Source organism: Mustela lutreola, chromosome 4, assembly GCF_030435805.1.
Source record: "Mustela lutreola isolate mMusLut2 chromosome 4, mMusLut2.pri, whole genome shotgun sequence".
Lineage (NCBI taxonomy): Eukaryota > Metazoa > Chordata > Mammalia > Carnivora > Mustelidae > Mustela > Mustela lutreola.
In genome coordinates this window covers 84,044,845-84,058,580 of record NC_081293.1, presented here as the reverse complement: position 1 = coordinate 84,058,580, position 13,736 = coordinate 84,044,845, and the positions used below count along the sequence as shown (strand labels likewise).

The following is a 13,736-nucleotide window of genomic DNA, read 5'->3' as shown; positions in this document are numbered from 1 at the left end:
GGTAGAAACAAGCTTACTCTAAAATACCTATAGAAACGCAAAATGAATATATAAAGAAATCCTACCACTGTAACAACAAGCCAGCCAGCTACGAAATGGGCAAAGGATACAAGTAGACATTTTACCAAAGAAGACACACAGATGGCCCATAAGTACATGAGAACATGAGACTATCCCTCATTAGAGAAACGCAAATCAAAACTACAATAAGACCCCGCTTCACTCATATTAGGATGGCTACTATTAAAAACCAGAAGATAGTAAGTGTTGACAAGAAGGTTGAGAAATTGGAATCTTTGTACTCTGCCGGCAGAAATGTAAAATGGTGCAGCTACTAAGGAAAACAGTATGGCAGTTCCTCAAAAAATTTTTTAAAAATCTGCAGAATTACCATATGATTTGGAAATTCCAGGCCTGGTTTATGGTCAAAAAGAGAGACAGCAGGGACTTGAACAGAAATGTGTACACCCATGTTCACACCAGCATTGCTCAAGACAGCCAACGGGTGGAAGTGGCCCAAGTGTCCATCGATGAAAAATGCATGAACCAAGAGTGCTCGGTCTGTGCCACAAATATTATTCAGCTTAAGAAGGAAGGAAATTCGGGGCTCCTGGGTGGCTCAGTGGGTTAAACTTCTGTCTTCAGCTCAGGTCATGATCCCAGGGTCCTGGGATCGAGCTCCTCATCGGGCTCTCTGCTCAGCAGGGGGCCTGCCTCCCCCCCTTTCTGCGTGCCTCTCTGCCTCCTTGTGATCTCTGTCTGTCAAATAAATAAATAAAATCTTAAAAAAAAAAAAAGGGAAGGAAATTCCAACACCTGCCACACCACGGACGGATAGATAAATACCATAGGGGACGGATAGATAAATACCATAGGATTCCTATGAATATGAATGAGTCAAATCCATAGAGACAACAAGTAGACTCATGGTTGCCAAAGGCTGGTGAAAGATGGGGCTATTATTTAATGGGGACAGTGTTTCTGTGGGATGAAGGGTGGATGGGGGTGCCCGTTGCGTCATCGCGTTGAAGTGGTGAAAACGGTAAAACTACACCAAAGACACACACAATAAAAGAACTCGGTGAACGTTGATCCTGCTGTTTCAGGGTCCCCCCCCTCCACTCGTCCTACCTCAGTGTTTTGCTTTTCACAGCCTCACTTGACATTGGGGCTCTGCCTTTGACTTGGGCGATCAGGACTGTCACAGGGGGCTCAACCCCCTCCCGCACCCTGAGCACATGCGCCAGAGGTCACGAAGGAAGAATGATGATTGACCCCGAAGAGATTTATGCTTCCGAGAGGCAGCGGAAGAACACAACGATCACTTAATTCTGCAAACAGTCTTCGCGTGCCAAACACTGTTTTGGCTCTAGTACCCAGCACTGGGAAACAGGCATGTCCGTGACAGAGACAGCGGTTGCTGGTCTCAGGAGCTTACTTCCTAGTGGGAACAGATTCATCAGATACAGACATGTATGTTGTTATATAACGTATCCAGCAGTGCTAAGGTAAAGACAAAGCAGGACAGGAAGACAGCAGTGTGGACACGGCCAGGACAGCTTCCCAGAGAGGTGCCGTGCCAACAGAAGTGGGATGAGGTGAGGAACGGCACTGCACAAGTGCTGGGGAGGGTGAGGACTCCAGGCACGGGGACGGTAAGTGCAAAGGCTCAAAGACCGGGATGTGTGTGGCGTGTCTCGGACAGACAGAAGGCTGGACGGCTGAAGCTGGTGGGGGCCAGGGGTGCACAGTGACAGGGAATGGGGTGCGAGAAGTGGCTGGGGGCCATGGAAAGAACTGGGTTTTATTCTGGGTGAAGGGAGAACCCATCGGAAGGTTTTGTGTAGGGCAGGAATATGATCGGAATAGTCCGATCAAGGCTAATGACAACAGGTTGTGAAAAGCTTCTTCGCTCCTTATGGGACTTGAGGGTCTCCCTCAGCCCTGGCAACCCTGACCAAGTTGTGCTGGAAGCCCCCAGGTCTCAGGCCAGGTTTCTTGCCGAGGGGGTGGTCAGGATGGCAGATGAAACTAAATGGCTTTTCAGAAGCGTCCAACCCTAGAGAGGCTGGGGGTGCTCAGTGGATTGAGCATCTGCCTTTGGCTCATGTCATGATCCCAGGGTCCTGGGATCGAGCCCCACACTGAGCTCCCAGCTCAGCGGCGAGCCTGCTTCTCCCTCTACATACACCACCCCATCTGGTGTGTGCTTGTTCTCTCTCTCTTGCAAAAATAGATAAATAAAATCTTAAAAAAAAAAAAAAAAAAAAAAAAAAAGAAGTGTTCAACCTCGAACAGACAAAAGTCCCCCGCTCACAAAATGCATCTTTGATGCTTTGAAAAGCTCAAAGCTGAAGGCTGTTTTTGCCTCGGGGCAGATACGAGGCTCTAGGGCCAATGTGCCAAACCTGAGCCACCGCGCTAACTCGGTACAGCAAGGTGGGACCTGGGAGAGGCACCCAGATGAGACACCAACTCCACGATGCCCCACGCACGGGGTCAGACGCCACGGTGGTCTCCGAAAGGCCTTCCTGCTTCTGCCTCATCCCCTCCTGATGGGAGGGCAGCTCAAGTGGCCCCATTCAGAGATGACAGCTGGGGGCCCCATGGAAATCCCGAGGCTCCCGAGTCCAGGGGTCAAGGCCTGGGGCTGGTCTAACGACCCCGGGCTTGATTTTCCAGGTCCCTGAAGCAGGGCGGTTAGCCAGCACTCACCGGGGCATGCAGCAGCGTCCTGGCTTCTGTCTTCTGCAAGCTGCTTCCTTCCAGGGGGAGGCGCTCAATCTTCCCTGTCTGAGCGAAGAGTAAGTGGGTCCCAGGCGGCAGGGGGATCACAGCGGTAGGAACGGAGGGTCTTTGGTGAATCGGGGGAGCCACTGTACTCAAACCTGGGTGTCAGGAGAGGTCAGTGAGCAAGGCCTGCGTGCAGCAGGAACACACACACCAATGCACGCGCGTGGGCGCACACACACACACACACTCGCCCGGGGTCAAGCCACCTTCATGGCACCACAAACGGCACAACCACACAATGCTCACTGTACCTCTAAAAACACAAGGAGCGGAAAGACCACAAAGGGCGTTTGTGAAGGTGATAAGGCAAAGCCTGAGGTTCATATTAAAGGTCACGTGGAAAGCGAAAACAAAGCAAGGGCTTAGCCTTCCCTTAGGAACAGAAATACTGTAACCACTCCTGCCCTGCTTTGGACACATGAACCAAAAGGACAGCAAGAACAGACCCCCACCCCAACCCCTGCACCCAGGGAGTTCACACCCCAGGGGAAGATGCTGGGCTTCCCCAGGCTGGAGGGGCTCTCAGAGCAAGCTGGCCCTGCTTGCCCCCGCGGACCCAGCCCCGTGAGCAGACACACAGCCTGCCCCGCCTTTCAGGAACAGAACGCGGGTCAGGGGCCCGTTTTCCCCGAGAGTCAGCCTCGCCTCCTAAGTGCTGCCCCTGAAGCTGGCATGACTCCCGGCTCCCCCCAGGACAAGAGAATGTCCTGAGGAGGGACAGGCTGCCTCGGCTACAGGGGGAGGGGCCTGGATGTGGCCCTTCCATTGCTCGGGCTCTGGCTCCGGTTCTCCGACCAGAGAGAGCCGGACGGTCCTAACTGGGGCCATTTCCCCTTCTTTCCCCTGCCCGCCTATCCTGCCCACTGCAACCAGTCAGTGACATGAACCAGGCGGGCTGACCTCTTCTCTCTCTGGAATCCATCCCGCCTCTCCAAACTCCCTGCCGGCCTGCTGGCTGGTCATTTGCTTGCCTGTTAGGCACCTGCCGGGGCGACTCACTCCAGCTCAGCTTCTACCCGTCAGCCACTGTATTTCTAAATCCCAAACCTGGCTGCATCAATGTCATAAGCCTCTGGGTTTCTCGGTGAGCTCCTCTCCCTGCCCTGCCCCTGTTCACCTGTCCTGCCAGGTTCTGGGGGCCGGCGCTGTGACTTACCCCTCTGGACCCCGAGGCACTGATCCCAGCATTGGAAGCTCAGTTAATGCTGGCTGCATGAATTAAGACCATTTCCTACTCACTTGGCCTCTTAGCGGCTTTGCGAAAATAGCTGGTCACTAGCTGAATTGAGAAAATGGAGATTCAAGGACTGATTGTGTTTGATTTTGATTACTTGCAACAATGACCATCTCCTACATCTGAGACAGAAGCAGGATTGTAGAGCTGGGATCCATCCTAGATAGAGGCTGAGAGGTCCCAAGCAGCACAGACCCAATGACCTCAGTCTCCCCGACCCTGCTTCCGGCCCTACACCTCCCAGGGAAGGCCTTCGGGGGGCCTCTTCCAAGCCTGCCACAAAGCACGCAGCCGGAAGGCCAGGAGGCCACTGCAGGGAGTGTGCCCAGAGGACCCACAGCATACATACCCTGTGCTACCCATGCAGGATGGCTGCAGTGGGTCCCACCAGCATTTGTACACGACAGGTGTGCAGAGAGAAGAGAACAGGTATGGGGGATAGAGAATAGGTGGGGATAGAGAGATGGAGGGGGTGGGTGCATGACCAGGGAGACAGAGAAGAGAGGTGCAGAGGGCAGAAAGGGAGGGGGGGAGCGGGGTCTGGGCTGGCGGAGCAGTGCTTGATTTAGGGTAGACAGAACGTGCCACCAGTGCCCTGGGCAAGACCCCCAGGGATGCTCAAAGGCACTGGGACTCTGGTCCCTGAGGCCCTTCTCAGACCCAAGCCCAGTACAGTGTTGCCCTCCGACTTACATGGGGGCCTCATCCCGGGCCTGGTCCTTGTGCCCTCCAGCTCCCGACCATCACGATCCACGCACCAGCACTGGCCCGTGCTGCCGTGGCACTGGGTGGGCATGTAGTGCCCATGCTCGTCACACTCAGGGACAAACAAGCCGGGCCGCTGTGGGATCATCACCCCCGCTGTCCCGAGGATGTGTTCTCTCTCCAGTTGGCATCGGGTTTTCTCCATTTCTGCAACAGAGACAAGCACAGGGGAGGCGGTCAGCTGGGTCGCTGGGCAGGAGCCCCATGGCGGACGCAGACCCATGAAAACTGATCGTTGGGTTTTGTGTTGTTCATTTTCTAAAATTTAAAATATCATGTTATTTAATGGATGTCACTGTCAAGAAGATGATATTTACATTTTCTTTTCTCTCCTATGTGATTTGTTTTCAGTTTGTAAACATTGAGGCAAAACGGACAGAACATAACATTCATTGTTTTGAAGTGAGCCCATCAGTGCCATTTAGTACAGTCATGATACGACATCAAACCACTACCTCTATGGGATTCTGATCCACCATCCTTGGCTCCACACCTAGAAGCAGCATGCTCTCCACTCCCACCTCCTCCCCGCCCCTGGCAGCCAGCAACCTGCATTCTGTCTCCATGGATTGCTTCTTCTGGACATTTCCTATAAATGTGACACGTGCGGTCACACGTACGGCACATGACCCGTTGTGCCTGGCCGCTCTCACTCAGTACGTTTTCGAGGTTCATTCACAGTGTAGGATCCAGCAGTGTATCATTTCCTTTTATGGCTGAACAGTGTTCCACGGGTTGGCTAGACCACATCTTGTTTATCCATTCATCACTAGGTGGGCATCACAGAAATTTGTTTTAAGAGACTTCATTTCTCTGAAATTCGCCCTTTGTATCATCTCAAGCTTCTTGATTATCCACGCTGAGTCGAGATCAAAGATTTGGAAGACCAAACACCCCAGGACACATTTTCCAAATCTGTGTTTCCTTTCAAAGATGACCTTGTATTTGGCATGAGACATGGCCTTTTAACCGTGCAACTAGGACCCCCAGGTTAGGAAATCCTTCTCTATCTGTGGGAAATGGCCTGGAATCAACGATCCCCCAGTACGCAGAGCTGTAGCTGGTTCCACACTGGCTGGAGGGTGGCCACACCTCTGCAGCTGTGGCATGGAAGCAACCCAAATTTAATACGTAAATAATGAGAGTTCCAATAAAACTTTATTTATAAAAACAAACAGTGGGCCAGATTTGGCCTGTGGAGCTGGTAGCTATCAACCTGTACTCTAGGGTATTACTAGTTATGTTAGGGAGAAATTTTATATAAATATGCTCATTCACATATTAATACGTGTTAACTAATATAATGTATCAGTAATAAGATACATTGTAACATAATAATCTATTTCACAGAACTTTGTGTCTGAAAAGTGTTTTCGACTCTCGGTTCCACCATTTTTGGTGTTATCTTGGGCGCATCCACAATGCTGGATGTGTCACACTCCTCACCATAGGACCACGATGGCACCAGTAACTAATCTCATGCATTATTGTGAGGAGTAAGGGAAATATGATGGGACAACATGTACAGACGGAATTTGAAATTCCACACTCAAATGTTCATTTGTCACTGCAACATGGCCTCCATGGTGACATTGTGTGCATGTTGCCAGCAAATATTTAAAGTACCTTCTGTCTATGCTGCCAGTTCTCACGCTAGCCTGCTTCATGGGGTTGCTGCCACGATCAGAAGCAGTAAGTGAGGCCAGGAAAGTGTGTGTTGAACCTGGCAAGGGAAAGAGTGGGTATGCTTTCCTTTTTGTTCTAGGAGCTAATACTAAAAAACAAATAAACAAACAAACAACATATTTGATGTAGGAAGAGCCAAATGAAGATACAAATAAGCCATCTGCTTGAGAATAAGATACTGGGTTTTGTTGGCTCTTGGATGTAGAATTTGTTCCTTCCTCAATATCTTGCACGTACGCAGGGTTTGCAAGTTTCCCGTATCAACTGTCTCCATTCACACGTGTTTCATTTAATTCTCTACCAGAACAGTATGCAACAGGCAACTCCATTTTTATACCACATGAAAGAGCCAAGGCTCAGGCTGGTGAGGGAGTTCCCAGGCCACAGCACTAGGAAAGAGCTCAGCGCAAGCTAGAACCTGGGTCTTTGGATTCTTGGCTCAGCCCCTCTGTATCCACAAGCCCAGAGCCCAGAACAGCTCATGGACACCAGACATGTTATGTCATCGGTGATATATACAAGCAAGCTTAATGCACGCACTGAAATTATCTGTGGCCCACAGACTCAGTTTCCTTTTTTTTTTTTTTAATAAAGATTTTATCTATTTATTAGACAGATCACAGGTAGGCAGAGAGGCAGGCAGAGAGAGAGAGAGAGGAGGAAGCAGGCTCCCCGCTGAGCAGAGAGACAGATGTGGGCTCGATCCTAGACCCTGGGATCATGACCTGAGTGAAAGGCAGAGGCTTTAACCCACTGAGCCACCCAGGTGCCCCCAGACTCAGTTTCCTTCCACCGGCATCTGTATACGATGCTGCCTTTCCAACTAGAGAACAGGCCTGGTATTGCGTGTGCTGTCAACAACGCCTAGCTTTTAAGGAAGCAGGGGTGACTCCATTTTATGTGGCTGACAGTTTTGTGTTGACATGGTGTTTGGCCAACATACAGAGTCTCAAGTGATCTACAACTTATTGAGGAATTTTTAAGTTGCTGTATCTTGAACTTACAAAGAGGAGGAGAAAACTACCAATTGGGACTCAGGATATGGAATTTCAAGTGTGTTTACGGAAAGCTGCGATGTCACTGGGTTTCCTGGGATGGCTTCCCAGCCCGGCTAGCAGGAGCAGCCCCAGTGGGAGCCGCCTGCTGAGGGTCTCAGCCCTCCATGGGGGATTTTCCATTGCAGGCAGGGATGGGAGGGGTAATAAAGACACATTTCCTGGCCCTGTTCCTGCCTGATAAAATGAAAACTCAGGCAAGATTCTTTTTACTCATCTGCTCTGAGCAAGCAGTCAAGACCTGATATTTATCCAGGGACGAGCAGGAAGTCTGGGATGAATTTCTCAAGGTTGGGGACAAAGAAAATGAGAGAAAAATGATAAAGAGAAATAAGAAAAAAAAAGCACCTTTTAAATCTCTTCACTTGTATCTCATTTCCTTGCCTGATTAAATTTCTTTCTCCGTGTTAATCCAAAATAAGTAACTAGTGTAGCCTCTGATATTCTCAGGGTGGAGGGACTCGTTTTGGGGGAGCCTTCCTTATGTAGCCTCTTCCTGTCTACTCTGCCCCCTCCAGGGGCCAGCTTCCCCGCACATGGATTTATCTATAATAAAAATAATCCAGCAGCAGAGACCATAGGAATTTTTTTTAAAGGTCTTACTCAATTTTGAGAAAAACTGCCATAGAAAATTCTCTTACATAAGGAGTTCAAGGAACTTTTTGTAAACCAAAAAATTATTCAGACCTCATGTTCTTTGTTTATAAAACAAAGGAGATGAATTATAGAATTTCTAGAGCCCTTCTAGCTCTCACTGGGAAATTCAAGTTTTCTAACACTGGGTTTGTTTGAAGCAAAGTGCACAGGGAAACAGAAACGATATGATACAAACAAAAAGTGTCCATTAAATTGTTTCTCAGTTTTCCTTAAGTTGTATTATCTAAATGTTTTCATCTTTCCTTGAAGCCTGCTCTCTGATCTCCTGAATTCCTTTGTGTCTAAAGATGTATACTGTGTCTGCTTGTGCAACATGCTGGTAAGCGTGACGGGTGCCGAGCATGAAGAGACGCAATCCAACATCGGCAGGTGTGGTATGTGCCCTTAAGGACCGAGCTTTACGACTCTAGCCAGGACTTTGTAGATGCCTCTTTGATCTGCTACTAATCCAGTCTCTTACTTTCCAACACTCTAGACAATTACATTCCCCCAGACAAGGCTAGCAGCCGTGGTGAGCAGCCTCCAAGATGGCCCCAGTCTCCTGCCCCCTGCCATTCTCATATTTAGGCAGTTGCCCTCCACAACGTCCAAGGGTTGCCCTGTGACTAATATTATCACCAGAAGTGACAGCCTGTCATTTCCCAGATGAGGTTACAAAAGACTCTGGCTTCCATCTTGGATGTACTCGCTCTTTCTCTTACCACCTGCTCTGGAGGAAGCCAGCTGCCAGGTCTTGAAGTCACAGAGGCAACCATGTGAGAGATCCAGGCTGTGAGGACCTGCAGTCCTCAGTCCAGTGGCCTGTGAGGCGCAAGGACTTGCCAGCAACCACATGGATCCTTCAGGCCCTGGTGAACCTCAGAGAAGACCATAGTCCCAGCGAATGCCTTGACGACAATCCAATGAGAGACCCTAAACCAAGACCACCCAGCTAAGCTGCCCCTGAGTTCCTGACCCTCAGAGCTGAGAGATAGTATTTATGTCTTTGGCTGCTAACTCTGGGGATCCTTTATTACAATACAATAGATAACTACCATGAACCCTTGAGCAACACAGGTCTGAACTGTGGATTTTTTTTTTTTTTTTAAGATTTATTTATTGAGAGAGAGAGTAGGGGAGGGACTGGAAGAGAGAGAAAATGCACGAGTGGTGGAGAGGGGCAGAGGGAAAGGGGAAAGCTCAAGCAGACTCAGCTAAGCGTGGAGATCAACTCAGGGATCGAACCTGCGACCTTGAGATCATGACCTGACCTGAAACCAAGAGTCAGACACTTAACCAACTGAGTCATGCTGGCACCCTGAACTGTGGATTTTTTTTAAAACTGTATTTTCTCTTTCTTATGATTTTCTTAATAACATTTTCTCTCCTCTAGCTCACTTTATAGTTGGAATATAGTATACAAGACATATATAACATACCAATTATGTGTTCATCGACTGTTTATATTATTAGTAAGGCTTCTGGTCAACAGTAGGCTATGAGTAGTGAAGTTTTTGGGCAGTCAAAAGTTATACACAGATTTTCAACTGTCCCTGTCTGCAGGGTGGAGGGGGGGTCAGGGCCCCAACCCCACATTGTTCAAGAATCAATGTAATATGGCAGCCCTCAAACTTTCTGCCCATGACCCACAGAAATACACTTCACTCAGCAACTACACACACGCACACACACACACACTCATCCACACATAGAGACGAGCATCATTTCACCAAACGGCACTTTTTCCTACTATGCACACTCTACCTACTCAGTTGTTTTCCTGATTGTTTTCTTTCTATTCTGTTGAAAAGGAAAGATGATAGCAGTCGGCTGAACTGATTCCACAGTCCACACACGGGTTGTGGGCAAGAGTGCAGAGGCGCAGGGGGCACAAATCCGAGTTTCTTGTCTTGCCTGTCATTAGGTTGACACTGCTATAGCCGGGACCTTAACTGGCTGACTCACCCTCAAAGCCAGTTTAGTGTGAATTTTTTAAAAACTTGTCCCCTACTGTATACAGTAGGACCAAGCTAAGTGCTGACTGATTCCCCGTACCTCACTATGCTTGGCAATAGCAGTTGGGATGACACACATATTATTTTTCTCCCTGTTAATATTTCACAGAATAATTTAGTCAAAGTTTAGAAAAATATGATGAAAACCTCTGTGTTCATTTTCCAGCTGAAAAAAAAATTGGAAATACAAAGGCGGGGCACTTGGGTGGCTCAGTGGGTTAAAGCCTCTGCCTTCCGCTCAGGTCATGATCCCAGGGTCCTGGGATCGAGCCCCGAATCGGGCTCTCTGCTCAGCCAGGAGCCTGCTTTCTCCTCTCTCTCTGCTTGCCTCTCTGCCTACTTGTGATCTCTGTCTGTCAAATAAATAAAATCTTAAAAAAAAAAGAAGAAAGAAAGAAAAAAAAGAAATCCAAAGGCAGCCCCTGTGTAGCCCTCCTCAATCCCATCTTCCTCTCTCTCACGGCTCAGGTGACCTTGAGCCCCGAATTTTTGTTTTTCATTCCTATCTATGCATTTTGTAGCTTTCTTACATATGTATACACACGTGGCTTTATTTTCATAGTGTTATATTTTACATAAACGGCCTCGTGCTGTATATATCCTTCTGTCACTTTTTTCCTGCTTACCATGTTTTTGAGAATTATCCATTGATTCTGGCTCACGCATTTTAACTGCTGTACATGATTTCATTGTAGGAACTGTACCAAAACCCACTGGTACAGCCCTCCAGTTGACAATCATTTAGTTTGTTGCTGTCGTTGTTACCAGCGATACTCAACGAACACTCACGTACACTTCTAGCACACTCCTCTCTTGACGATGTAACTAGATGCTAAATTTCTTAAGAGAATGGGGTTGAGTCCATCAGCAATCCTAGCAGACAGCTCTGATTGGTTTTGTCCTTGTCACATCTTCCTATTCCAGTCTGCAGGTCTGAATTTGTTTCTGTTTTGTTAACAGAGCCTTAGGGAAGGGGCAAGGAGTGAGGTTAAAAATAAAAAACGGGCGCCTCGGTGGTTCAGTGGGTTAAAGCCTCTGCCTTTGGCTCAGGTCATGATCCCAGGGGTCCTGGGATCGAGCCCCACATCGGGCTCTCTGCTCAGCGGGGAGCCTGCTTCCCCCTCTCTCTCTGCCTGCCTCTCTGCCTACTTGTGATCTCTGTCTGTCAAATAAATAAATAAAACCTTTTAAAAATAAATAAATAAATAAATAACAAAAACCAAAAAATGAAACACCTGCTGCTTCCTGAACCAGCAATATGAAGCAAGCCTAAAGAAATAACGAGCATCAGTCATTTTTAGTAGCTGCTGGAATGTTTGATTGAGATTATCACGAATTCTTCCCTGCTTATCAGAATCTATGGGCAGCGAGATGGTTTTTATCCACAACTTCAAGAATAAAAGATTAGCTCTGCCTCAGTTCATCTTGGCTGGGGGTTGGGAAACATTTCCTGTCAAGGGCCGAGTGGTAGAGATTTCAGGCTTTGTATGCCTCTTAGTCTTGGCCACAACTACTGAACTCAGCCTGTGTCAAATGAAAGAAGCCATTGGCTCTACATAAGCTAACGAGCATGGCTGTTCTCCAATAAAACTTCATTTACAAAAACAAGAGCTGGGCTAATTTTGACGTGCAAATGACAGGACGCAGATCCTTGTTCTAATCAGAAGAAAACAATGTAGATGAGAAATGTATAGTGTTATATGTTCAAATTTTAACCTTAAATCTATTATTTTTCTTTTTGATGGGCGACTATCCTAAAAACTGGTCACACCTAGCCCTGGTGAGAGGGTGGAAAATAAATACTTTCCTACACTGCTAGTAGGAGAGGAAACTGGTGCAGTCACCTGTTTCTTCAACAACTATAAACTGGGGTCGGGGGGAGCACAATCATGGGCCACGTCCTCCACCGGATATTGGGGACATAGGAATAAAATGCATATGCAGGGCGCCTGGATGGCTCTGTGGGTTAACCCTTTGCCTTTGGCTCAGGTCATGATCTCAGGGTCCTGGGATCGAGCCCCACATCGGGCTCTCAGCTCAGCAGGGAGCCTGCCTCCCCCGACTCTCTCTGCCTGCCTCTCTGCCTACTTGTGATCTCTGTCAAATAAATAAATAAAATCTTGAAAAAAAAATAAGTAAAACTCATATGCAGCCTACACTCACAGGTTAGTGTAGACAGGCATTGAAATAGTTACTAATTGCTTAACAAGGTGGTGGTAAAATGGATATTTTGTTGAAACATTATGTAATTGTGCATATACAGGACATATTTACAGTGGCATAAATACACCTGGCAGTAACAGTGGCAATAATTAATATGTAAATATTAATTAATTATATATTGTATATTAATTATATATTTATTAATAATATATAATATATTTATATACTATAAATATAATTAATATTTATTAATTAATAAATATCCGTTCATACTAAATAAATAAATAACAAATGAGTGACCACGTGACGCCAGACTGAGGCATCCGGCATATTCTTGATATCATGACAGAACAGCATATGGTTCTGGGGACTGAATCCGGGCTGGAGTCCATCTGACAGAACCGGGTTTGGATTTTGGTTCCAGCACTTACTACCAATGGGAACTTGATTACACCTTTATCTTTTTCAGCATCAGGATCCTCGGTGTAAATGGAGATTGTAATTGTGTTCCTTTTGAATTTTTAAAATTAAAAAAAAATTTTTTTTTAAGATTTTATTTATTTATCTGACAGAGAGAGATCACAAGCAGGCAGAGAGGCAGGCAGAGAGAGAGGAGGAAGCAGGCTCCCCGCTGAGCTGAGAGCCCAATGCGGGACTCAATCCCAGGACTACTGAGATCATGACCTGAGCTGAAGGCGGTGGCTTAACCCACTGAGCCACCCAGGTGCCTCTTGTGTCCATTTTAAAAAGATGATTATGAGGCACCATCAGTTCAGCATTGGATTCTTGATTTCGGATCCGTCGTGATCTCAGGGTCATGAGCTCGAGCCTCTTGTCAGGCTCCAGCTGGGCATGGAGTCTGCTTGGGATTCTCTCTCTCCTTTGCCCCTTCCCTCACCTCTCCCCCATTTGCTCTCTCTCTCTCGGAAAAAGAAAAGAAGATTACGAACATCACGTGAAACAGTACAGGTGAAGCACCTACACAAACGGCCACCCATTACGTGTATTCATTCGGCTGCATCTATGGAGTGCCTCCTATGTTCCCAGACCAGCTCCAGATATGGACCTAGGACTATCATTATCTTTATTGTCTAATGAGACACCACGCAAGCCTCGGGTCACCAGGTCACTTCAGAAACCACACAGTCAGGTGTCATAGTTAGCAATGTGGACAGTTCTGTAGGGTCTTTAGCCAGCATCTTCCCCCAGTGGTGGCCCTTCACCCCTGCTCCCCTGCCCCGCCCGAGCTCCATTCCCTACGACTCCCAGGAAGCTGGGATGGCTTAATTTTATGTGTGAACTTGGCTGGACCACAGGGTAAAGATATGCTAGATATCTGGTCAAACACTGTAGGTCTTTCCGTGAAGACGTTTTGGATAAGATCGCCCT

The 13,736-nt window shown here is 47.6% G+C and overlaps 1 protein-coding gene across 1 annotated transcript in view; it reads right to left on the bottom strand.

Annotated features, from left to right (window-relative positions):
• NID1 (nidogen 1) overlaps nucleotides 1–13,736 on the bottom strand; it is an 81,461-nt gene that overhangs the window by 11,393 nt on the left and 56,332 nt on the right. The window contains exons 13-14 of the mRNA XM_059170396.1: nucleotides 4,721–4,939; nucleotides 2,716–2,888 (exon numbers count right to left, since the gene is read on the bottom strand). Of these exons, the coding sequence (XP_059026379.1) occupies nucleotides 2,716–2,888; nucleotides 4,721–4,939 (392 nt within the window). The remainder of the gene's footprint in view (nucleotides 1–2,715; nucleotides 2,889–4,720; nucleotides 4,940–13,736) is intronic.